Raw genomic sequence first — 27,570 nt, forward strand, 5'->3', positions numbered from 1 at the left:
AGCAGCACCCTTGTCAGCAGCTCTTTATGTCTTCTTGCTGTGATGATCAGCACAGCAAGCCCATCCCAGGCTTCCATGATGAGCCAGGCAACAGTACTGTCAGTATGAGGTACTCCCAGCAGCTGCCTGCATAGGAAAACAATCATTTCTAACACCCTACTTCATAAATATTTAGCTTTCTGTGCAGGCAATGAGCCACGTGCAGAGAAAAATCCAAGTGAAAATTGGCTGCTGTGCAAACCGTATGGAACCAGCAAAGAGGATTCCTGGAGTAGCTCTGCTGGGCAGTAATTCCCTTGGACCAAGGAGAGGTGGCAGCTTCACTGGCATTGCCCTATTTCACAGCACACCCCAGAGTGCAGCCCATGTATGACCAGCCAGAAGAAGAGCAAGAGACCAAGAAGGAATTCTGAACAAGATAAGCCCTACAGAACCCAAGATTTGCATTTTGCCATTAACAACCACGGAGACATTTAAGTTATGTATGAAATTACCTACTCATCACATTCAGAGGACAATGGGAAGATCATCCCTTCTCCACAAATAGCAGCAGGTGCACTTTTACTCCCTGTACTGATACAGCCCACTGATATTCCCGAATCCTGCAAGCTTCACCCACCTCAAAACCAGCAACTGTGCAAAAAAAAAAAAGAAAACCAAAACCACCCTGACACCTACTTGAACCACCAGAAGTGCTGCAGAAGCAGGAGAGAAAGCAATGGGGTGCAGCTGATAGCCATGTGCCTGCTCAGGGGAGTATTCCAACTATGCAACATGACAGGCTCTGTTTATTTGATTATGCAGTCCTCCCAGCCAGGTTAAATATTGGGATTTTTTAAGAGGCACTATTCAAACTCTTATAATTTAAATGAAGTCAGACTTACATATTCACAAATACCACATCTGGAGGCACCAATATCTACGGACATTTTCTATCTCCATGGCATGAAAATGCATGAATTTGCCCTGCCCATCACAGAGCAACTGAAGTTGGATCCAGTCCATGCTCTTGTGGCTAGGGGGTAAGATTTAGATGGATGACACATCTCTAATAATCATCTTCCCTGGACAAAAATGTGAGGAACAGAGCCAAAGAAGAGCTGCCAGTCAGCTAAGCTGTGAGATAAAGAGATAAACACAGTAGGAACAACCCAAACAGAATGGTTACTACTGATCCAGAGGGTTACTCCTGATCCAGGGAAAAAGTCTTAAATTAAGAATCAGTCTTTCAATCCATCCAACAGGAGTCATAAATGGAAGAGAAGCACCAGGAAAATCACAGAGGAAAAGGAAAGAGTTTTGTATGAAAGTCTGGATGTCTGATTATCTTGGGACCCATGCAGAAATGAGGTCGAGAGAGCTGCTTTTGCTACACAGCAAAACCTGTGCTGAGAGTAAGGAAAAGTCCCTCAGAGACAGCTTCAGGCCAGTATCAATTCTCCTACTGAAATGCCACCCCCACTGATTTCTAAAAAACTTTTCCCAGAGCTTTTTTTACTCCACTTTTAACATGACATAGAAATCCATACCTTGAGCCTGAGAGAATAAAGGGAACCTTTTAGTGCCAAATATGACTCCTGAACTCCTGATGTTGTAACCAGACATCAGCTACTTTGACATTTATATGAGATATATCCCAGTGTAGAGGGGGCAAACTGAAGCCATTGTTACAGGCAACATATTTGATTTTCAGTGTAATCAGATGGACAAAACACTTGTGCAAGGAAGACCTAGAGCTAAGATTTGCTTCTCCAATGTGAGTATTGGTTTTGTGTATCATAAAGTGCACTATAGAATAGTTTTAGCACAATTACAAAAACCAGACAAACATGAAAGCATCCTTATGTGAATAAGTACATACCACCAAGTTCAAATAGCCTAGAATAAACATGGCAGAATAGATCAAATAAGAATTTACTAAATTTTCATTTATTTTATTCTCACTGAAAATACTGCCAATTTTCCATGGTATCTTTCATTTGGGTGACTCCAACACATCAAGTAGTATATAAGGATGGATCCTTTGGCAGGTTAAGAAATCTCTGCCTTCTGGAATCTGTTAAGTCCCTTAAATAACAGCAATTTAGCTTAGCATCACCTTCAATCAAGCTCAAAACATGGATAACTTCATTTAAGTCCTCTAAAAAGCTAAAAGGCTTGTTAATTGCTTAAAGTGATTACAGCCTACACTCCAACAAGCTTTGTACCCTCCCAATATTGTAAGCTGGTTATGATCTATCAGCTCTTCCACTGGCTTAGACAATTTAGGATGTTATGAGTCTTTGAGGGAATGCAAATTGCTTAAGCCTTTTAAAGCCTTAAATATCTTAAAACTGCTTCAAGTCTCCAAAGTCACTCTTTAGTTGTGGTTTATCACTAGCAATTGAGCAGAAAACATTTCATTGACTCAAAGGTGACTCTAAAGTAGGCTTCTTTTGTAGATCTTATGGCAACAAACTAAACCAGAAAAATGCATTCAGAATGGGAGAAATTAACTTAAAAATAAACATTTAAAATTGGCAAGCATAGCAAACATATATATATATATATAAAGTAGAACATTACAGTGTTCACACACAAAGCTGCCAAGCTCCAGAAAGATCTTGGCTTGGTCTAATCTCAATGAGATACACGTGGCCAAGTCAAGTTTTATATTTTAATCTTCAGCAGTTTTGAAATTAGACAATTTAAGTGTTCTGTTTAGCACACAGGGGAAACCTCCTCAAAAAAAAAATATACCCCAAAAAACCCCCAACCAAAAACAACACCTGAAAAGCCCAAAACAAAAACCCCAAAACCAACTAACCAAATAACAACAAAAACAAAACACAAAAAAACCCCAAACCAAAAACGACCTTTACAAAAATCCTAAATCTACAATTATTACTCAAGTTACTCAGTTTGTAGACAGAGTAGAGACCATTTAAAGAACCAGATAGGTAGAATATTTTAAAAAGGGAAAGAAAATGAAGCAACAGTTGTCTGTTTTATTGGCTAGCTGGGGTCACTACAGTCCCTGCTGGAAAACACAGCCATAAGGGACAATAAATAAATAAATTGAATCAAAGACTGAAAAATTAAGGATGATCTTATTGGAAAGCCAAGGGAGTAAAGAATTGAACAAGGAAATGACAGGTTACAAGAAAGGACATTCTAAAAATAAACATAAGGAAAATGGCACCAGGAGGAAAAAAAGGTCTATTCACCAGTGAGGCTAAGGACAAAAATCAATGATGACTCTAAGTGGACAAGATACTGAACTTTCTCTCTGAAGTATCCATTTAAAAAATATACAAGGCTACTTAAGCAATTATGGAGTAAGGAACGAAGCCAGACATAGCAGCTGCCTAAACTCATTAAGAAAATTTTTAAAAAAAATTAAGAAGTTAACTTTTTTTAACTTGTACCTGATTTTTAATACTTTACAAAGAACTGAGGAAATGACAGAAGGCCAAAAAAGCCACCTTAGCAGCATTTTTCAAAAAGAAAGCCATATTTAAATTGACAATTACTCTCCCTAAGTAATTTTTATCCTTGAATACAGTAATACAACAAAGAGAAAAAACATAAGAAAACCACATGCAAGTCAAATAATTGAATGCATGAAATGTAATTGCTTTTTAAGTTGGAATTAGAAAAAAAGAAGAAAAGGTGGCATGTGTGATCTGAATAGATAATAAGTGAAACATCTGGTATTGTTCTGATAGTACATGGCCATGCTCCTAGAAATATTATTTCCCAATATGAGAACCACTGAGGACCTGCAGAACCCACTGACACAGAAGACAAACTAAGTAGCAGGCCAGGTTTCTTTAACACTGAGCTGTGCATCAGTGTTCACTTTCATCTGATGAAAAACATATGTCACTCACTACTACTTTAGCATATCTTGAAGAACTAGGTAAGGGAAATGACTGAAGACTTAAAGCAGCTCCCAGAATTTCTCTCTAGGATTCGTAGACATATTAAGTGGAATTTTATGAGGGCATCTTCCACCTCATGTCATCATTCATCCTGGTTATCAAATGCACATACAGAAACAGAAAAAACCAGTACCAGAAAGGAGATACTGCTTCAAGCCACCACATTATCACTCCTCTTGCATCTGCAATGACTGAGCCTCTTTGGCACTAGGGCTACCTAGGCTTCCCTGCAATATTTGCTTTTTTTGCTTTTTTCTTCAATGCACAAATAAGAAAATCCAAATGTAAGCTGTCAGGATGCATCTTTAGTGCAAAATTGTCCCTGTTCCCCTCTTTTCAGTCTTTTTATATATCAAAATAATCTTTTATCCTCATTTAGAAAATTCAATGTATCTTATGGTGAACAGGCAGAGAAAGTCCAAGATATGCATTTGCTCCTCAATCATAGTCAAAGACCACTGTGCAGATGCTGCCTTTGAAAAGGCCATTTGCAAGAGGACTCAGCTGGATATGAGATTACTGCCTGTGACTATCTAGCTACCCTAGTTAAGAAGTTGTGACAACATTCCCAGTGCAGGGTTGATAACACTTCTCTCTTATAGTAAAAGGGAGGCATCTCCTTCTCCTCTCTGTTTATCCTCCAGAAGCTATTCTGAAAAGGCAAACAAAGCACAAGGTCTTATCACTGCTAGAGGCTGAAGAGCCAAAAACCATGAGTGCCAGGTAGCCAAACAGATCCTCATCTCTTTACCAGCACTAGTAACTAGATGTCCCCTAGTAACTAGATGTAACACATTGTCCCCACTATGGTATGAAAGGATAAGCAATTTGAGAGGAAAAAAACCTAGCTGGATTGCCATGGACAGAGCTGCAATGATCCTCTGCAAAGCATAGGAATTTATCATGACGAGAGTTTTCCCAAAATAATTTCAACTTAGAGGCAGATCTCAGCACAAAGAATTAAAACATGCACACGACATAGTAATGAATCAATTTGAGACTCTCCACACCTTCTTCTCAACAAGATAATTCCAAGGGATGCTGCCTCTGAATCAGATCCCTCTCCAAAGGATAACTGAACTCCACTACCAGAGGCTCTGTGCTCAAGAAATCCTCTTTCTTGTGGATGCCTGCAATACATAGCCAGACTTAGATAAGGTGCTTTGACTGCTTGCTTGCTTTTGAAACAGTTACCACAGAATTACCTTGGTAATTCTATAAATTAATTCTATATAATTCTATAAATAAAAAAATAAAATTAAATAAATTAAAAATTTAAAATAATAAAAGACTGAGATTTTGGGATCTGTATATTCAAAATCACATGAGCACTGAGCCCTTCCAGAACCTGCTCCTGAGGATGAGTGAGGGCACTTAGGATGAAACAAGGAAGAATTAGTATTTGGACACCCCTTCTTCCATGGCAGTCCTCAACAAGAGAACTCAGCTAAGGGCAACAAGCAGCATACAGACTGCTTCTCCTCACTTTTGGTCTTAACCCACCAAGGATGTTTCTGAATGAGAATGCTCTTGTTAGGATGTGACAGGACAATAAAGGTTATAAACACTAAAAACCAAATTCCTTTTGAATTCAGTAGAGGTGTTTCTACTATACAAGATACTGTGGGTTTCATTCCATGCTACAAAACGCCCAAATTCAGGAAATTAATCAAACCTTGAACTACATAGAGCCAAGAAAGATGCAGAGAACTTTGGTGAGCATTGGTCACAGTTACAAAGGATGTCAGGCACCTTATGGTGGTGGAGAAACAGCCTTGGCAAAGCTAAAAAAGCAGCAGCAGCCAGACAGAAAAGTCAGCGTGGAGCACAAGAGGTTGGGGGGAATTCACACTGCTCTGTGCCATCTCCTGTGACAGACACCCAGGCCACAAATGCTGTAGTTTTCTTCATTTGCTAAGTGGAGTGCACTGCCTCAAGTAGTATTCCCAAAGGGAACCCAGTTTTCATGACACACAGCTCTTCCACTGAACATTTGAGCAATATATTTAATGTTTTGATTTAGCTCAGTGGTGTTCACTCTTTATAACATGGGAGCCTTTTCACAGCACACTTCTGGACGGAACACAAAAATCATCTTGCATCCAAAAGGCACTGACTACTACATGGTAATGTGAGGCCATGTGCAAGCAGATGTCTGCTAGCTGACTCGTGATCTAAGATTCTGCATGCCAAGTCTCTCAGCTGGCAAGCATCTTTACACTGAACCATGACAAGAATGAACTACAGGACTTTCGAAAAAAAGAACAGGCTGTCAAAACCTCACACACACTGCAAACTGTCTCCAATCCACATCTGAGGGCCACACACTTTTGTATCATTAGGACTCACCTTTGAACCAGACCTGAGTACCCTTGCTCCAGCCAATCATCACTACATTTGGTTGAAAAGCAACAAGACAGACAGAGAATCATAGAATGGGCTGGGTTGGAAGGGACCTCAGAGATCATCAAGTCCAACCCTTGATCCACTCCCGCTGCAGTTCCCAGCCCATGGCACTGAGTGCCACATCCAGGCTCTTTTGAAATATCTCCAGGGATGGAGAATCCACCCCTTCCCTGGGCAGCCCATTCCAATGCCTGATCACCCTCTCTGTAAAGAATTTCTTCCTAATGTCCAACCTAAACCTCCCCTGGCACAACTTGAGACCCCTTGTGCCCTCTTGTCTTGCTGAGAGTTGCCTGGGAAAAGAGCCCAACCCCCCCCTGGCTCCAACCTCCTTTCAGGGAGTTGTAGAGAGTGATGAGGTCTCCCCTGAGCCTCCTCTTCTCCAGCCTCAACACCCCCAGCTCCCTCAGCCCTTCCTCACAGGACTTGTGCTGGATCCCTTCCCAGCCTCCTTGCTCTTCTCTGGACCTGCTCCAGCACCTCAATCTCCTTCCTGAGCTGAGGGGCCCAGAACTGGACACAGGACTCAAGCTGTGGCCTCCCCAGGGCTGAGCACAGGGGCAGAATCCCTTCCCTGGACCTGCTGGCCACGCTGTTCCTGAGCCAGCCCAGGATGCCATTGGCCTTCTTGGCCACCTGGGCACACTGCTGGCTCCTCTTTAGCTTCCTGGCAATCCAGACTCCCAGCTCCCTTTCTGCCACTCTGTGCCCAGCCTGGAGCTCCCCATGGGGTTGTTGTGGCCAAAGTGCAGGGCACTTGGCCTTGTTGAACCTCATCCCATTGGAATCAGCCCAACATGAAGCATTCCCCAAAGACACACTGCCTGTGATCTGTGCAATTCCATTCATTACTCTTAAAAATTTTCAGAACTTGTAGATGCTCTTCTTCCTGTCAGCTTCCTTAATTTTGTGCTCTGTCCCCAGCAGTCAATTCCATGAACTTTCTTTCCAGTGACTTACATGGTGATGGATGTCACCCTGAAATCTAAGGAGATGTACAATGTCCTTTCTTCACTCCACTCACCAGAATGCAACCCTGCTAGGGGTTATACATTTGGGTAATAAAAACATTTATTCTATCCTCATAGCTACTGTGCTGGCTCATGAATTCCAGTCTCTTATAGGCTTCTTTCAGACCCATTAGGTACCTTTCCAAGTGTGGAAGAACACTGCTGTCACCATCTCACTTCCCTATAGCACAGCAGCTCTCAGAGCCTGTTTAGACATGGACCTCGGGTTCAAAATATTGAAAAAGTGCCTCATGGCTCAGCAGTCCATTCCTACCCCAGTCAGAAGTATTCCAGTCATACACTTGTATCTGCAAGGCAGCCAGGCTGCATTTCCAAGCAGCTAAACCTTTTTAATCCAACCAACCAACCAACATACAGGCTGCAGAAATCAGCTGGTTACCCATCTTTCTCTAGTTCACAGCCACAACCTAGTTATATTCAATTTATGTCTCTTCATTCTCTAAAAATATATGCATTTAAATACTTCTCCTTTTCTGGAGATTTATGGAAGGCTATGTAACCCCCTCCTTTTTAGCTCTGCTAAAGACCCCAAGCTGCAGGTTTGAGGAAAAATGTTTCACTGACTACACTAGCAGCTCCTCTCAACTACTGTATGAGTTTAAAGGCAATTCTAAATATGGATATGCAAATTTTAAAATATTCCAGATTATGTACCTAGTTTCTTCTAAAGTGACAGCAACATTCTGCTATCTCTGCTGTTAAGCATCTTGTGTCTTATCCTAGAACTAAATGTTTTGGTTCTACAGCCTCATGTATTGATGGCTCAATCACCTATGATCAACTAAAACCTCATGTCTTTTCTCCTTTTCTGTCATTTTACCTACTGAGTATAATTAGTTACTTAATGAACTTTGTACTATTAAATTCTATCTTATTTCTATAGCTCCAGTCACTTTCAAGGCAAACAATTTCTTGTGCATTACTCTGATCTTTCTCCCTAGTGACAAGAACAATGCCATATCCTCTGCAAATCTATTCAGCACACTCTACAAGGCATTTGTGTAAACAGGATTAATAACCAGCCCCACAACAGCTCCTTAAACAACTCAGTGACCTCTTCTGTGAAGCAGTCCAGCTCTCATGTTGTATTCTTTCCTCTTGCCAGGCCTTCACCTCTTCTTTATCAGATCCTGTTCTAATCCTAATTCTTTACAAATTTACTGGATTTATTAAAATGCAAAGGTAGTAGACTTGAAGTCCTTAGTTGAACCTCTAATTAAAAATAAATCCATATAATTTTCAAGGGCAGGTATGCAAGCCTGCTATACTCCACCCTAATCAAATGACAGGACATTCAACCCTGCTTTCCATGGCTTCAGTCTTCCTTTCCTTCATACATATGCATACCCCATACACATACCCCATAATCACATATCCCATAAATCTGTGTACTAAGTTCAGATGGCCAATGGAACTCCTCCATTTTAATTTGCAAGAAAACCTCCCATCAGTGCTACCCCAACTTAGCAATATAACCCAAATCGTTTGATTTTAATTACTGTTTCATTTAGAACTACTTGCATGGTCTCTCATTATGTGCACATGCAGATTATGCCTTTTTTTGGGGGGCCAGCTTGTCCATCCAGTCTATTCATCTGATCTTCCCTAAGCACATACTTTTCAAATTCTGTATCTGAGACACAGATGCTATTCCAACCAGTTTATGTGATCTCTGTAGTACCTACATTCAAATGCCTCCATTGTACCTGGGAATAAAGACCAAGGGAATTATAATCATCTTGGTTGTTTGCTACTGTTCTCATTACCAAATGAGAACAGTAGGGATGTCTTCAACAGCTCAGTGTTTTCTTGCTCTCTGATATTTGCTAGGCTATCCCTCATACACTGCTCAATCAATTGCTGAATCCTTCAATATTTCTCTTCCTTTATTACTGTGTATATGGAAACCAAATATTTTTTGTCACCCACTTATCAGATTTGCCAACTTCAAACCACATTTATTAAGCCAAGAACTACTGAGATGGCATCAACATGTTGGGATTTTTCTTTTCTCTGAGGATCTTCCAAGTAATCTGGGGCAGCCATTGAAGGAGCAAGCCACTCCTGCTCTGACAGAGCCTTACTCATTCATGTGCTCTGATAACAGGGTCTCAGTGCAAATTACTCAGCTGTCTGCATATCTACACCTTTGTGCAAAGGTTTCTATGTCACTCCTGCTGCTGTTGGTCTATAAAATGGTGCAGGTGAGAACAGAACATATCAAGTGTCCTGCTCCAAAAAGAACCCAATCCATGGGAGGTCTGCAACAAACACCAGAAGCAGGACACATGTTGAAGCATTTCTGTCAAGCCACTAATAAATCTCCCACCTCTACAGCCACCTTGTTTCATATTTATATACAAATACCTTATGTTTGTTGTACTTCTTTATGATTGTTGCTGTGACAGAAGAGTGCCCTAGCAACCTGGAGAGCTAAAGTTCTTGGAGATGGTGCAGAATGGCTGACAGTGCTTCCATAACACACCATGAAAGTGTTCCTGCTATGTGTTTAATTAGTCAGGTGCCAAGAAGTAACATGCCACTTTGCTTAGGGCTACTGTAAGCACCAGAATGGCTATCTAATGTGGGGTGTAGCAATCCAGGACAGCAACACCAAGCTTGACACTGCAGCTTGGTGCAGTGTCAATTAAAGCATCGACCCTCAAGGAAGGCTTCATATCCCTGGGTTCTTGTCCAAGTTCTTCATCTCATGAGCCACAACCAGTAGACTAGATCTTAACACTTCTTTATACTGAAAATAACTTCAGAATAACCCTCTAGAGTTTGGAAAGACAGCCATTTATTCCTGAATAATTCTTCTGCTTGGCAAGTACAGCAACTATTCTTCAAGAAAGCCACTAATCCTGGAAGACAGTAACTATAGCTTATTCCATAATAATATATTATAGAATTTCATGTATAAATAAGACCTATGTTCAAGAGAACCAAAAGGCTGAAGAGTTCTGGCATTCACTACTACTGAAACTGGAAAATCTGAATTCCAACAACAGATTTCAGGAAAAGGCTGAACTGAATTAGTCATGACTACTACTTGATATATTTATTCTGATTTCAAATAGTGGTTCTACACTGACTATTGACTCTCCTCAAGCACCACGTTCCTGATCTTATGCACAACAGATGGAGTCCACACGCATGAGGTAAGATTATCAGCACTGCTGCAAGTTTTGAGCTGCCAGGTTTCAGGTTACAAGGAACTTCAAAATACGAAGCAAAACCTACAAGAATATCAGAGTAGTAAAGCACCTGGAAATAACTGAAGCAGAGAAACCCCTGAAGTGTTCTTGCAACACTAGAAGCAAAAAGCAGCACTTGCACAACATAACTAAGAAAAGGGCATTAAAGTGCAGAGAATTCACAAGAACAATGAGAGGAATACATGTCTCACTGCTCAGGTGCCAAGTTATCATCTGTGTCACACCACATCTAGATTGCATATTTACAAAGGGGTAGTCACACCCTTCATTGGCACTGTATAAACAAGAGAGAGCTAAAGCCTATACAACATATCACTGGGTTTTCAAGTGAGGAAATAATAATGGCAAAAAACTTGGCAGTTCATAGAATCACATCCTTCCGTACTGTAACAACTATTTGGTGAGACTAGGTCAGAAGCTTTCAGCCTGGTCGGTGGACTCAAAGGGGTCCATGAAAACTGAGGAAAGCAAGCATATCACTAGCAGCTCAAACTTGCTTTTCTCATTGGAAAGTTTTAGTAAAAAGTCAGTTATAACTCTGTGTAAAGCAATCACTTACTCTGGTCGGCAGATCACCAGGTCCCCTTTGTTGGTGCCATATGCCAGTCCCAGACCTGGCTCAGGCAGCCAGCGAGCAGAGTTGATGCTGACGTGTCGCCTCTGGTCAGCAGGCATTGGGTACAGAACGTTGAAAACTCTCTGAAACAATAAAAGGAGGTTATTTGACAGTACGATATAAGGCAGGAGAGTCAAGGAGGCTCACACAAACATTTTCTCTTGCAAGAGCACAACTGGCCGTGGAGAAACATCACAGAATCACAGAATCAGCTGGGTTGGGAAGGATCTCTGAGATCATCAAGTCCAACCCTTGATCCACCACCACTGTGATTCCCAGCCCATGGCACTCAGTGCCACATCCAGGCTCTTCTTAAAAACCTCCAGGGACAGAGAATCCACCACCTTCCTGGGCAGTCCATTCCAATGCCTGTCCACCCTCTTTGTAAAGAATTTTTTCCTAATATCCAACCTAAACCTGCCCTGGCAGAGCTTAAGCCCATGGCCTCTTGTCTTACTGGTAGCTACTTGGGAAAAGAGCCCAACCCCCCCCTGGCTCCAACCTCCTTTCAGGGAGTTGTAGAGAGTGATGAGGTCTCCTCTGAGCCTCCTCTTCTCCAGCCTCAACACCCCCAGTTCCCTCAGCCCTTCCTCACAGGACTTGTGCTGGATCCCTTCCCAGCCTCCTTGCTCTTCTCTGGACCTGCTCCAGCACCTCAATCTCCTTCCTGAGCTGAGGGGCCCAGAACTGGACACAGGACTCAAGCTGTGGCCTCCCCAGGGCTGAGCACAGGGGCAGAATCCCTTCCCTGGACCTGCTGGCCACGCTGTTCCTGAGCCAGCCCAGGATGCCATTGGCCTTCTTGGCCACCTGGGCACACTGCTGGCTCCTCTTCAGCTTCCTGGCAATCCAGACTCCCAGGTCCCTTTCTGCCACTCTGTGCCCAGCCTGGAGCTCCCCATGGGGTTGTTGTGTTGAACCTCATCCCGTTGGAATCAGCCCAACTCTCCAGTCTGTCCAGGTCCCTCTGCAGAACCCTCCTGCCTTCCAGCTGATCCACACTCCCCCCCAGCTTGGTGTCATCTGCAAATTTGCTAATTGTGGACTCAATCCCCTGATCTAAGTCATCAGTGAAGATATTAAACAGCACTGGGCCCAGCACTGATCCCTGGAGGACACCAATTGGATCAGCACCGTTCAGCACCACTCTCTGGGCCCGGCCCTCCAGCCAGTTCCTAACCCAGCACAGATGCCCCTGTCCAAGCTGTGGCCTGACAGCTTTTCCAGGAGAATCCTGTGGGAGATGGTGTCAAAGGCCTTGCTGAAGTCCAGGTAGACTCCATCCACAGCCTTCCCCTCATCCACCAGGTGGGTCCCCTGATCATAAAAGGAGATCAGGTGTGTCAGACAGGAAACTGCAAGAAAGCACTAATCCAGCAGTAGGCAGCTGCTACAAATGTACATAGATGTGTTCCCGGATGTTTAAGAGGCTGGCACACAGCTGCAAAGCAGAAGATATTCTGACCCCAAATGGATGTGCATGTCACTATTCAAACTAATCTAACAGTGTGAGGACAAGTGGCATAGTCACTGGAAAGCAGGACAACTGGGACTCTTTTGGCCTTCAGCTCTCATCTTAATCGAGTAGTATGGAACAGGAAACAGGCAGGTATAGGGTGTTTCAGCATCAAAAGCTCATTGTTTCTATTAAGGAAATTAAACTTTACGCAAAAGTCATTTCTTGATCTTTCCTTTTTTAAAACTCTTAAACATTCTTCTGAAAATGCATTTGACCATGCCTCATACCAACAGTGCACAAAGAAAAATCAAAATCCAGAGTTTACGAGAACAACACAAGTACACAAGTAACAAATCCCTCCATTTAGGTCCCCTTAGAACACCAGACATTTAACTGCCATAGGGTAAAAAGCTGAAGAGCTGCTGCAGGTAGTTGGCATGGCTGCAAGCCAGTTCTTCCCAAATGCTGCATGGATGCAGGTTAATGAAAACTGCACATGAAGGACCAATAACAAGCTCTGCTTTCTGGTCTGCACTGGCTTGGTTTCTGAAGTATATAAGCTTGAAAAGCAAGAACAGGTGATATCTATGCAGATATTCTCCTCTGAGTCCAAGATGTCTTTTGTACAGCACAATGCTTTCCTGCCATCCAGCAACCAGAACTGGGCACACTGATATTCCATTTAGCCAGAAAACATGATGTATATAGATCATAAAAACAAAGGCACTGGAAGTGGAAAGAGGGGCAATGAGCTAAGTTTCATTACCAGCTATAAATAGGGATAAACTGCTTCAGTGAGCCGGGCCATCAGAGCACATTCCATCATGGCTTAAGAAGGGCAAGACTAAAAACTGCATTTATTTCCAAGTTTAAATCATTAACAGAGCTTCTGCAGGTTTACCTGCAGGTAACACAGACTTCAAGTCTAGATTTTCAATGGGAAAGATTTCAGGTGAAAGATTTTTCATTAGATTTTCTGTTGGGCAACCATCCATCCATCACAAAAACTTTCTCGAGGACTTCTCAGAAAAGGGCAGGGTACTGGATCAGGAAGCAGAATGAGGATATGATGAAACAGCAGGATAAAGGTAGATGGGAATGCAGATCAACCACTAGTGCACTGCTGAGGTGGCCTGATGCAATAATTATAATTCATTAGGCTGGTACTCAGCTAGCATAACGAAGCATAACCTCTCCTCTGAGGAAGCCATATTAGAGGATATGTCCTATGGATTTCTCTGTATGACAGAAACTGGTCACTCTTCACTCTGATGTATCCAGGGAAGTTCAGTGCTTGGATGGAAGGAACAGGCCCTTAGGGGGTTATCTACCTCGTACCCACGTTCATCATATCTGCCCCATTCCCTTTACTTGCTTGCTGGAGGGGGTAAGGGTGGGCAGAGGGAAAAAGAAGAGGGGAAAAAAAAGTCAGATGTATGATGGCAGCACCTGTTACCACGGAGATTATGGTACTCTCTGAGATGGGGAGATTGGATTTTGAGGAGGAGGAAGGAGGAGAAAGGGAGGGGCCCACCAGAGCTGGGAGCATAAATTCATAAAATAAGCATTCCAAATGTCTCAAGAACTGCAAGGGTTTTCTAACACATCCTTCTTTGGCAAGTCAGAAACAAATCTTTTCTTCTGAGAGCATCTTTGCAAGATATTGCAGCTGAAGAAGCTGCCTTCCTAGGCTGGCCACAAGCTCTCCTCCACTGCCATGCCAGTTTGCACAGCCACTGTCCCACAGGCTCCATGAACAGCCATGTCAAGGAGGAGGACTTGGAAGCTACAGCTCAGCATCCAGGTACTTTGCAGTAAATAGCAACCCATGGGAAGTGCTGCCAAGGACATGGGTCTGGTTCTGACAATGTGCAAAAATGCTGGCTGAGGGCAGAATCTCAAATACAAGATGGTATAAAAATTCTGTGTAAGAATTGTTGCTTCATCACTCCACTCCATTCCATTCACTTTTAAACATCTTGTTACTCTGAAGAGCTCCCCTTCCCTGCTGCTTCCCACTCCCACACTAATGGGACAACTCCATGCAGTGTTAAGGGTGATGACATCCGTGCATGTGGTAATTAGTACATAAGAACAGAAAGCAGCTGTACTAACATAATCACCACTCCCAGCAGTAACCAGAACCCAGCTAATCAATCTGATGCAGTCCTACAGACTGCTTGTTGCAATTGCATCCATTAGCAAGACCCCCTACTCCATCCACAGAGTGGAAAAAAAAATTAAGTTCCTTCAACATCAGCAGGTCCCTCTATTCAAAGAGGGCCAGAAGGGCCTGCCAGGAAACATTATTCTCCACAGATCACAGCTAATTCCCTTTTTTTTTAAACTTTTTTTCCCTTCTTTTTATTTTCCCTTTTTGTTTCCATTGCTAAATATTAAAAAAGTTACTAAGATATTTCAACCAAAGTAGCCAAAGATGCCACAGAATGACCACACTTCTTTGACAGTGGGATTTTCCATGCTTTGCAGTTCTGAACTTCTAGAAATAATATTGTTACAGGAATCCTCCACTCATATGATTCTCCAGCTTCTAGGTCAAGAGATGCCTGTCAACCCTCAAATGCTCTTAAAACTAGTAATAAAAATGCATAAAGATGATAATTCACCCCTGCCTTTCATTGTGGCTGACTCACAGAGTAGTTGCAGGCCACATGTAACAGTCACATTGATCACCAAAAGTTCAGAAATCAGATTAGAAGGGCTGTTCAAGAGGGACAATAATTTTTAAGGTGCTCACTACACTGTACCACAGCCTTCAGAAAATTTGTTTTTAATAGGGTGGAATTTCCATCTAGGACAGATATCACAGTGTATCACACTTTATCATCCCATAATCACTGCCAGCAGTTTCAGCAAGTTTCCAGGCTCTTTGCCATTATCAAACTTGCTTTTAGCATCACTAGACTACTAATTCAGTAATACATTGCCCCACCATCAGTTTTGACAATTCAGTATTTTATGAAGGTGGCAGTTGCACTTGTTTCCAGATGCTGTTCTGAAACAGCATTTTGAATGGTAAGTTTCTCTAACTACAAACATTTTGAAGTCAGAAGAGTGGGAGCTTCAGAAGCCCCAGCAGGCAACGTAAGAACAGAAAGCTGTCCTCTTCCTGGCAACAACATAAAACATATGTCATTTCTACAGGCAAAAAAGGTTCTACCCATTCACTTTAGGTCCACAAAACCCAGCCTGAGTTGCAGAGAACAGTTGACTGACCTATTTGTAGAAAATCCCAACTCTGGGGTAGATCAACCCACAGTTAACAGGAGATTTCAGACTTATTCTGTCATTTTAGGGACTTTATCTCTCCTCTGAGTCCAGGAGATGTCAGCAAGATAAAAAGCCTTCCTCCAGAGTTACTAAAACTGTAGGCACCTAAGTTTCCACACAAAAGGTGATTCTCATATGAAGGGAAAGCAATATTCACTAAAGCAGCAACCAGGTGCTTCCATTCTACATTCCTGTAACAAGGTGTGGCGAAAGATCTGGTTGAATAATTTATGTCTGCACTTTTATGTTCCAAAGACCTCACTAGAAGCACCACCTTACCTCTTTGGCATGTCCTTTCCATCCTCCCTGAACAGGAGTGAGCACATCCATCATCTACTGGTCTCTAAATTGGAAAGATACAGATTTGATGGATGGAGCACTCAATGCATAACTAATTGGCTAGATGGCTGCACTCATAGAGAAGTGGGTCAACAGCTTGACATCCAAATGGAGACCAGAGACAAGTGGAGTTCCTCCAGTCAGTACTGGGGTAAATACTGGAGCACCTCTCCTACAAGAACAGGCTGTGGGCTGGGGTTGTTCAGCCTGAAGAAGAAAAGGCTCTGGGGAGACCTCAGAGTGGACCAATACCTGAAGAGAGCCACAGGAAAGCCAGGGAGGGACATTTTGTAAGTGCATATAGTGACAGGACAAGGGGTAATGGTTTTAAACTGGAAGAGGTTAGATTTAGGTTAGACATTAGGAAGAAATCATTTAGTATGAGTGTGGTGAGACACTGGAAGAGGCTGCCCTGAGAAATTGTGGATGCCCCTTCCCTGGAAGTGTTCAAGACCAGTCTGGATGGGGCTTTGAGCAGGTGTCCCTGCCCACGGCAGGAGGGTTTCCTCTAGGTGATCTTCAGGTCCCTTCCAACCCAAACCCTTCTATGATTCCATGATTCTATGATACTGAACTCCCTAAAGCTCATTTAATCACTTGGCAGCCACTTTTTCTACACTGAATTCAGTAGGGGAGAAGATGGCTCAGACAAAACAGGGCTGTAAGGTTTGAGGAAAAGGAAAAAATAGACCCCCAAAAACAAGCTGCATGTGGACTGCTCAGGCCACTTCAAGTCCACTGCTGCTGCTCCTCCTCCAACTTGTCAGTGCCAGCACATCAGTACTGTAGCAGCTGTCAGCCACTGCTGAGGTATTAAACTAAATATTTACTTATGGCAGAGAGCCAGGAGAGGTTGCGTGACAATCAGCAGCCTCAAGAAATCTTTTCTGATGATTTCTTCCTCACCTTCAAGCTGCTGTATTTATATGGAAGAAGGGGACCCAGGGCACAACATGTAAGTATAGAGCTAGACAGTTTGTACCTGCCCTAGAAGGGTAAGCAAACTTTTTCCTAAAAGCCTCTGCTCTGCAAAGTGACCTAGTGTTTCCCTCTTCCCCTCCCACTCTGTGCCAGGGAAGCTCTTGCTATTTAACAATGTTCTTCAAATTCCACCTTTTCCCTCCATTTCTGAGGTGTGCTGGACAGGACAATCACCAGGATGCTGTCAGTCACCAGAGGAGCAGGAGGCTGCCCCAAGCCTGTGCTGCTGCTGCCAGCTGGCAGTGCTCTTGCTCTGCTTTCCTGGGCTGAGCAGCTCCATCCCTGTCCCAAGCAGGGGCATCACATCACCAGCACAGCCATCCCTGTGCTCCAGGCCTCCCCACCTCTAGAGAAAATGATGGGACGCAGAGGAGAGCTGAACGCTATTTGTTTGGCAGAGTAAGACCTTTCTTCTCCTCTCTGGCATTCAAGAAAGAAAAAAGACATGTTTTGAAGCTAGAGGAGAAGAGAAAGTTGGCATAAGTGGGTATGGTAACTCAGCAGGAACTCCTGCTTTCATCTTTTTTCAGTTAACAGAGACATTCCTGCTCTCAGCTAGATGCATTGCCTTTCAAGGTGCACATAAATTTCAAGTCATTACCCTTGCTTAGAGCAAGCAGTAAACTGGGCTGTTAGATCAACCTTGATAAGGACTGCATGGGGAGGAGGTACAGCTGGTTTTTGTTTACATGGGGAAACCTTTTCATCTGTGAAGCTCCACCCTGACAGGTGAAGGGAGAGAAAAGGCTGGAGCAGACCAGGTGGGTTTATGAGGCACCAACCTAAAATTTAATTACTAATTTTCAGCTGAATCAATGCTGCCACCAGAAGCTGACCACGAAAACACACAGGAGGAATAACATTTAATGTGTTAAGCCCAACAGAAACTTCTTACTGGGATGAGTGGCAAAATCCACAGCTTCATGGCCTCTGTGACCTGGGTTGCAAAGCAAAGTGCTTCAGAAAGGAATATTGATCTCTGCTGGATTGGGCCAAGTGTACTGGCAGCCAACATTCAGATTTTGTGCCATCATAGATCTAGAGTTTATGGTGGCAAAGTGCTCTTCATGTGGGTACAGATTATACCACCCAAGTAATTGTGGAGCCTGTACTCTCTTGCCAAGTTAACTGCAGATGTACAAGACCTTCTGGCCAGTGCAGGTAAACTTCAACAAACTAAGTTACATGGACTATGTAATACAGCACTAAAAACACAGCCACTCCACAATATCAAGTTCACAGAAATCACACTTTGAGTTGAGGCCTATGCACAGTATGAATTTACTCAAAGAACAGTTGAATAAAAATGCAGAAAGCTACAAAGTGCAGAGCACTTTATGCTATAATACTAGAATAGCACTTTGTACTATTTTGCAGAGCAGCAGATGAGGTGCAGTGACAGGATGAAGGCATAAGCAGAGCAAAACCAACAGCAGTTCAACTAGGGCTGCATCCATTTTCTATTTCCCCATCTGCTTTCATCTTCTGCTCCACAACCTGACCTTAAACAAAAACCTGAAGTTTCAGTTCATCTTTTTTGATTCCAGGCACTCCACTGAGAGTTTACAGTCTCTAAATAAATGACTTACCAGTTTTTTTGCCTTACTCATCCCAACAAAGTCTTGCCACTGAAAGATCTTACCTTGTACATTTTTTAATGTGTTAGCATATTTACCTCTGACACCAGGATATCAGGTAGGTTCCAATGAAGCATCTCCTACTCCAATGAAAGCAGTATATGGCCTTTGTCTAGCTGCTAGGAAGCCACCTGAATCACTGATTTCTATACTGCTGCCAACTAGTTTAAACATTAAGGTCCAGAAACAAAGATGACATCTTAACCTGATCCCCTTAATAAATAAAACTATTGCTTTTTTGCTTGGATTACATACTTTACTCTGCCTTCTAGCTATAAATTACACAAAAGATGTGGAAACTCAGACTTGTGTCTTACAGTGCCACAAACCTCAGTGCCCTTTGCAAAAGCATTCAAGTCTGGCTTCTCTAAAGCAGAAGACCTTGAATGCAAAGCAGAACAAACACATAACTGACCAATGGCTCAAGACATTTATTCATATGACAATGTACATCAGTATTTCAAAACAAGGCAAATCTCCCCTTTGTATGGAAGGCATCTTCTGTATCTACATGCAGATGAAAAGAACATGTATTTCCCATGATAAGAGGGGAAAAAAATGTATTTTTTTTCTCTCAGTTTCTTCTTATTAGTCAGGCTGGTCTATGCTGCTCTGAACCCCTCCCCCCACAGCTGATTCCTGCCAACATACACATCTTTCCATTAGATCTTCTCTGTTAAAATGGAAGAAGGAAAAAATAATGCACTTATCTTTTTGGCTTTGTCAGTCTTATTCTCAAATGGATCTAATGTTCTGTACAAACAAAATTTATTTCAACTCCATTTATATTTCCCAGATGCAATAGGATCGTATATGAAATTCTTCTTCAGTCTTTACCAATACAACAAACCTCTTCCTGCACCTTATGTCAATGCAGAAAATCCCAGCTCTGCTTTCTGAGCCACAGGGAATGAAATGAATGATAATTAACCTTAATTTTCAGCAACGACTGCAACCTTAACTGAGCATACTTGATTTAATCCCTAAAACAGGACAGCACCACAAGGTTCTGTTGGATGGACAGAGAAACTTTACACCACAGTAAACCACTGTTGGTTCTTCCTGACCATACCTAATAACATAGTTTATTTCTGATCTTTCACATCAGGAGAAGTCTCATTACCTGGCCCTTTCTTTTTTTAGGCTAGCTCTTGGCATTATCACCTGGTACTTTATCTCACAAGCCTGCCATGGAACTACTATATAAGCAAGAGCTTTAGAATAACTGGTGGAAAACTTCAAGACACTAACAAAAAACTAGGTTTTATAAAGAAATGGATCATCTTTGGTAACAAAGCCCTTACTTGTAAAAATACCACACTTGAAGTGGCTTATTAATTTACTGCCTCTCTCCCAAAAGCTGCAATCCCAGAGTAATTCCTCCAAAAAGCCCTTTTAGAACTGCTCAGGCCTGAAACCTAGGGCTGAGTAAGCAAGAAATTGCTAAACAAAACAATTGTCCTTTAAAGTGCACATGTGTGCCATGAAAGAAAAGAAAGAGAGAAGCCAAAGGGGGTGTTAGGATGACAGACAATAAATACATATATATACAATGCAGATGCACCAGTGAACTGAACTGTGCAACCAGGAATGTGCCCCCAGCTATTGGTATCTCTTGCAAAAATCACTCATAGCTCAGAGTTCTGGAACAAGCTAAATAATAATAAAAATATGGTCACTCCTATGGCATGAGGAATGACAAGCTTTGTAATTTTTGCCTGAACTCAGACTGCCAATCAAAAGCAGTACCTGTGAATTCCCTATTAAATGCCATGCTGAGCCTGTACAGCAAAACCTACAGTATGTTAAAGATCTAATGGCAAGAGCAAAGGATTCCTGCCCAGCTGCCATTCCACCCCACTCTCCCTCTGCTGAGACTCAATAGAAAGACACTCAAGATCAAGTGTCAACAAAATGTTGATGACAGAGCTACATACACCCTCATCTAGGTGAAAGGCAGCTGTCATCCAGCTGCCTACACATCTGGAAGGAATAAATACTAGAGGAAAGAGTTGGCTTAAATTTAATTCAAGAAAGATGGTAAGAAGTACTGAAGAGAAAATTTTCATCAGACTGCAAATCTCTTCTCAGCCTGTGGCCAGTTGAGTGCAAATCTGGTAATAATTCACCTTGGCTTCTGCTTCCCTCTACCAGGCTTGGGCAAAATGACTGCACAAAAATAATCTGAAACGTGGACTCAGCCATAATTTTTTCTATGTAGTTAAAACTATGTACCCAACTGCACAGAAATTAAGAATGGCTACTGTGGGGCAAATGGGCTCAAGGCCTTAACCAAACAGCACTTTTGATACTGGACCCCATATTAAATTAAAAAATCTTGATTCTCAGCTTCACACCCCATCTCAATAGGTGTCAGGTGTCTTTTCTTCACATAGTTTGCTGAAATTGACACTGCTCACATGTTTAACCACCACATGACATATGAACACAAGATTTTATTAAGGGATCCCAATGAGTTTTAAGTTTTCACAGTTTCTTGCAAATTCTGTCTCAGCAGTCCTTATGCAGACATGGGTGAATTGGTCAAGATACCAATTTAACTCTTACAACATATCATTCCTGCATCTCTACTCAAAGGTGTATATCTGTGCAAATCTTCATGCCACCTGCAGCACCAAGGTGGCAGTGCCTTCTCCAGGGATACAGAGTACAGCTCTTCCTTACAGCATCCTACACAAAAAGTGCTTACAAGATGAGTTTTGGATATGCTCTGTTTTTCTAAAGATATCTGCTTGCCACTATCTACTGGTACACAAAGCATAGAGAACTATTTGGCCTCAACTAAACCTACTATGCTCTACTTTACATTAAAAGGAGGGATTTCCCATATCAGTCAGAAAGGGGTTCTGTCTGCATGTCCTCTTCCTAGTACCAACAAGCACACACAGTCTTTGACCTTGCTTGGGCTTTTGCTAGTCAAAGAAAACTCTGCTTTGTTCAAGTTTTGCCAACAGTGAAAAATTTCTTTGGGTAGCAACTGAATACATTATTTGCAGTTCTACTTACAGTTGTCAGAAGCTCCCTCTGTTGATCTGAACTTGTCAAAATCTCTCTCAAAGAAGGAGACACACAAGGAACCACACTAACAAGCATGCTTTTTACAGCAGGAAGTTGTTAATCTCTCTTGCAAACTGCTCTTGTTTTCAGAAGTACATTAATTTATATGAACTTTTCCACTGGAGGCTATGTGTTACTGTAAGCTATCAATTTTCCTTTAATTCCACCAATTAATTTTTGTTTTAATATTATCAATGGTTCTGATAAGTTCTTAACTTGCACAGCCAGTTGCTTCCAGGGTTAAGGCTGCAGGAACATCCACAGCTCATGCAGCAAAGCCCATAAGGTCTGGCAGTGACTTTTGCAGACTGCATGTGACCTACTGACACTTGTGTGAAGCTCAGAAGCCAACAGCACTCAATCAAATTGTGCAGCTTCTCCCATATTCTGTACATTGTCCTTATTAAAAGATGATAAGCTGAAAAAACCCTTGGCTCTGTGATAGATCTCCACATGCCTTCCTGCTTCAGGCCCTTCATCCTACAGAGTGTTTGGGATTCCATCTGTTTACAATGGAAGTGTACACTGTATTCTGTTCCATCTAAGCTACTGATCAACCACTTCAGTGGGATGTTTCCCAAATACTGAAAGTCTTGTCAAGAGCTAATTCCAGATCTCCACAGCCTGAATTCCCTTCCAGATTCAAAGCACAATGAAGTATTTGAGATGGGGCTTGGTTAAGTAATCTTCCTTATCCCCACGTATTGCACGACTTCCTCTTCAGCTTCACATTAATCACATTTTTCTATCACCTTGCTCACTTTTTGCATCCTCATCTGATGCTTAGCATTAGCTTCCTCTGGGTAAAATGAAAAATTTTAAACATTGCAAGGGCTTCAAAACTTGTGAATGCCAGAAAGAAAACATTCTGGCCTTCCTCCTCACTAATATCCAATGCTAACAGATCCAGGTCAATATAATCCTTATTCTTCTACATTTCTATGGAACTCAGGCTCCAACAAAATTTAAAATTTAATATTTTATATTTAATATTTAATTAATTTTTTCTAATTTAATGTTCTTTTAAGTTATTTAATCTCACTATACTCTTGGAACCAAATGGAGTTGAGAAATCACCTTAGACCGAAGCAGCTTGAAAACAGACCCCTTTCTTTTGGGGACCAGCTCTACCTATGCTCTGAAAGAGTTCCTTCTCCAAACTTCCCATTTCTGAAACTCAAGTATTTCCAGCCAATTCCCAGTACCACTCCAAGCTAGAGATTCTGCTAAAAGAAATTCCTTCCCTGTATTCTCCAGCCACACACACAAACAAAAACAAAAACAAAAACAAAAAAGCCCAGAAAAGTTATCTGGGATTTCAAAAAAAGCAAAAACACAAAAAAGAAAAAATTAAGGTTATGCATACCACTCTTGTCAAAAGCCAGCACTACTAGAGAGCTTTTTAAGCCTCACTCTGAAAAACAAACATTCTTTGGCAAAGACAAGTTTCCATCTGAGATGCTAAGCAGATCAACCTTAAGAAAGTGAATAGAAAGACCATGAACTTCTCTAGAGGTCATGACTCTACCATATCTGATAACATTTCTCTACTTCTACTCCACCTCTGAGAACAATTAATAAATGTCAAATCACATCAGTCCTGAGCTGTAAAATTCTACCCAGTCTCTCTGCTCCTAGTATTAGGAGCAAGGTGTATACAATGTGTGCTTGTATAGCCAAGATGCTCTTAAGTACAATGCAGAAGTGCTCTAGTTCTTGGAGACAACATTTATTCCCAACTCTGAAAATTATACCAGCAGCCAGTGGACTTAGGTGCACTTAAATGTATTAAGAGTTTCACATAACAAAACTAATTAACTGCACTTTGAAATCTGTATTTCAACAAGATGAAGGAACCTCTCTGAGAAACAGAACCCTGCATTACACTGACTGCTAGTCAAGGATGTGGAGGAAGAGAATATCCACTTTAATTGGAAGCAGAAATATTTACTGTATTTCACTCCTCAGCAGGTTGCCATGCTTTTCCAGTGACTTACAGGCCACATTACCAAGCCCTGCTCTCTCCTCATTTGTCAACTACAAAATCAAAGGACTGGGGAATGAAGGAACAATCCTGAGTTAACTTACAAGAACTCTCATAGAATCCGATGCAGCATTTCTCTCTAATTTCTCTTTTGAAAGTTTTGTGAGTAATGTAAAATTTAATCATCCACAAAGCATTGCTTCAGAACACGGCTATGATTTATTTTTAATTAAGAAGTTGATTAACAATTGCTTTGTATTACAAGCTGTTCTCACAAAGGCAACAAAGATGCTTTCTGGTTCTCTACAATGTTCAGATTAGAGATTGAATATGGTTCCACCAGGTTTCCTAAACATTCTTTTAATGCATCCTGGCCAAGCTGCAAAGAGATTTTTACTCAACTGAAGATGAATACAGGAGCCATTGTAAAGACAGTGTCCTAAGCAAAGTTTTTTACTTCTTACATGTCCTAAAAAGTATTAAAAAAGTATGGAGCAGTCTTATTGCAAAACTGAAGACAGAATAAAGTAGTTGACTTACTGCTTTTTACAACCAGATGAAAAAATAGCATTTACAAGATGAATAGTTTTACATTTTCTAAGCTTGGTCTGACAGAATGCACGAAGATGAGCAACACAATGCTGAAACAATATTCCATATCATGCTACAGGAAGGGTCTTTATCCAAATTAAATCTGCCGAGCTGTGACACAGTCACATAGGCAGAAATCTGAAAGTCCAAAGAAGTCAGAAATGAGACAGTTATAACATCTTTAAACATGATGTGGAAAAGGGGAAAACAGCAAATTAGTTAGTAAGTCCTGCTAGACTAGACAGATTTGGAAACGTGGGGGGAAGGTTTTTGGAAGCTAAAAATACATGTACAAGAAAGATGGAAAAAAACAACCTCAAGACTACATGCAATCCATCTGGAGAAAAATAATCCAGAACGACAGCAGATGAGAAAGACAGGAGTGCAGTGATGTGGAGCAAGTCTGAAAAGCAAGAGTGAGGAAAAAACGTAGGAAATTTTCAATACACCATTAACAGCAAAGAAAGAAAAAACCCAACAGTTTTTGACTGCATAAGTAAAGCCCTGTAGTCACAAACAGCAGAAAAAAACCTACCCTCTGGGTGCTTCTGGTAAGACTATGATTATCACATTATGTACATTTAAACATATCACAGAATGAGGGGAAAAGAAAAAAAACCAAAAAAACAAAAAACACTGGTATTTTGGAGATAATTCAGAAAAGGAAAAAAACCCAAAAGCCGGAAGATTTAATTACAATAAAAGATTAAGGGAATACAAAGCATTACTTCACTAAATGGTGACTAAGAGCAAGGGAACAAGCACTTGAAGAGTATAACACACCATAGGGAAATAAGATATGTTTGAAATGGAGATGAAGATATATAAATGGAAGATAGAGACAGAAGCTTAGTGATTTAGTTGGCTACAAAAAAATGTCTCAAAAAGGAAGGGCTAGATAGAAGCCATAGCAACTGGAGTTTAGAGCAAATGCATAGAGTGGATGAGATGGAAGAATCCTACCAGAGCTTTTTAAGGAAAGAGACATGATTTTAGCTCAGAAGACTTCTCCATCTTAACTAACCATGATAAGGTAAAAAGAGTGTGGGAAGAGATACTCCTGCAGTACCTGACTACTGCCTTTACTAAAGCTGTGCATTTCACTAATATCTTTAAAAAAAAAAAATTTAAAAAAAGAAACAGTTCCAGAGCAAACTAGGCTTTTAAAAGGATCTAACAGGATACTGAATCCATGTAATTAGTGATCTTGCCATAACCACATAGTTTTCACCAAACATATCTGCTAACCACATTGCTGTTTTCTCATAAATACTTTTTCATTTTTGCCTCTTACCTTCAGAGAGTCCTAACAGAACAGTGGCTCAGAACCAGGCCTGAAAAAGTGTTGACTGTCACACCAAGCAATATCCTCATTATTATTTTTCCCTTGAATTATAACATGGAGCAGATGACAATGATAAACAGAAGTGTTACATCAGCTCATAAAGCAGCTCATGTACTGATGCAGCTGAGATGACCCCCTGATTCATGAGCAGTCTGGAGAGCAACTGCAGGCTGAAGGTGAATCAAGCAATTTCTACCAGAGACAAGTCCCTCCCCAGCACTGGGCTCAGAGCAAACTTTATACACTGGGAAAGCTCTGCCAAAAATAATAATAATGAGAGGCCTTTACAAAAAAGGAAAAAAAGAAATGCTTCACAAGGAGTGGGGGAAAAAAAAAAAGAGATACAGAGAAAGGAAAAAAAGCTGCTCATGGAATGAATTCCACTATGATCACATTATTCCCTTCATTGAAAAGGTTTGAATAGCTAATTTTCATCTCCTGCAGCAAAAGTCACCTGAATACATGGCCTAAAAGTTGAACCTAGCCCAGTTTCAGCTTTAGAAATTATCTAGTTGTGCCTCCTCAACACTTGTGCTTTAACAAGTGGACATAGTTTTTTACATCCTAAACTATCACTGAATAGCTGTTGGGCTTTACTGGGGATAAAAGTCAGAGACAGAAGTTCTCTTAACTCTATTTACCAGTTTGCACAAAGATGAAGGTTTTTGCTCACACACTAAATGAGTCACCATGGGTCAGTTCAGTTCTACAAAGCAAAAGTAGAGAAACATACTTTCATTGCCAAAAGAGACCTACAGATACACAGAAAGATTGTTAAAGATGATTATACTATTCAATACATTTATTGATGACTTGGATGAGGGAATAGAGTGCACTATCAGCAAGTCTGCTGATGACACAAAACTGGGTGGAAGTGCTGACACCCCAGAAGGCTGTGCTGGCATTCAGAGGGACCTAGAGAGACTGGAGAGTTGGGCAGGGAGAAATGTTATGTATTACAACAAGAGCAAGAGTAAAGTCTTGCATTTGGGAAAGAACAACCCCAGGTACCAGTACAGGTTGGGCACTGAACTGTTGGAGAGCAGCACAGGGGAAAGGGACCTGGGGGTGCTGGTGGATGGAAGGATGAGCATGAGCCAACAATGTGTCCTTGTGGCCAAGAAGGCCAATGGCACCTGGGGTACATGAGAAGGGGGGTGGTTAGTGGTCAAGAGAGGTTCTCCTTCCCCTCTGCTCTGCCCTGGTGAGGCCACATCTGGAATATTGTGTCCAGTTCTGGGCCCCTCAGTTCAAGAAGGACAGGGAACTGCTTGAGAGAGTCCAGTGCAGAGCAACCAAGGTGATGAAGGGAGTGGAAAATCTCCCTTATGAGGAAAGGCTGAGGGAGCTGGGCCACTTCAGCTTGGAGAACAGGAGAATGAGGTGGCTTCATCAATGTTTATAAATATGTAAGGGGAGAGTGCCAGGAGGACAGAGTCAAGCTTTTCTCAGGGGTGACTAACAACAGGACAAGGGGCAGTGGTTATAAACTGGAGCACAGGGGGTTCCATATAGAAATAAATAAGTTTTTCAGTGTGAGGGTGACAGACACTGGCACAGGCTGCCCAGGGAGGTTGTGGAGTCTCCTTCCCTGGAGACATTCAAAGCCCACCTGAATGTGTTCCTCTGTGACCTGCTGTAGGTGACCCTGCTTTGGCAAGGGGGGGTTTG

At 41.8% G+C, this 27,570-nt stretch overlaps 1 protein-coding gene across 5 annotated transcripts in view; it reads right to left on the reverse strand.

The window, feature by feature from the left end:
- Positions 1-27,570, reverse strand: part of AMBRA1 (autophagy and beclin 1 regulator 1) — a 132,980-nt gene that overhangs the window by 16,563 nt on the left and 88,847 nt on the right. For all 5 annotated transcript variants that reach the window (XM_071744829.1, XM_071744827.1, XM_071744830.1 and 2 more), the window contains one exon: positions 11,138-11,277. In XM_071744829.1, coding sequence (XP_071600930.1) covers positions 11,138-11,277 — 140 coding nt within the window. The remainder of the gene's footprint in view (positions 1-11,137; positions 11,278-27,570) is intronic.

The sequence above is a fragment of the Heliangelus exortis genome, chromosome 5 (genome assembly GCF_036169615.1).
Source record: "Heliangelus exortis chromosome 5, bHelExo1.hap1, whole genome shotgun sequence".
Lineage (NCBI taxonomy): Eukaryota > Metazoa > Chordata > Aves > Apodiformes > Trochilidae > Heliangelus > Heliangelus exortis.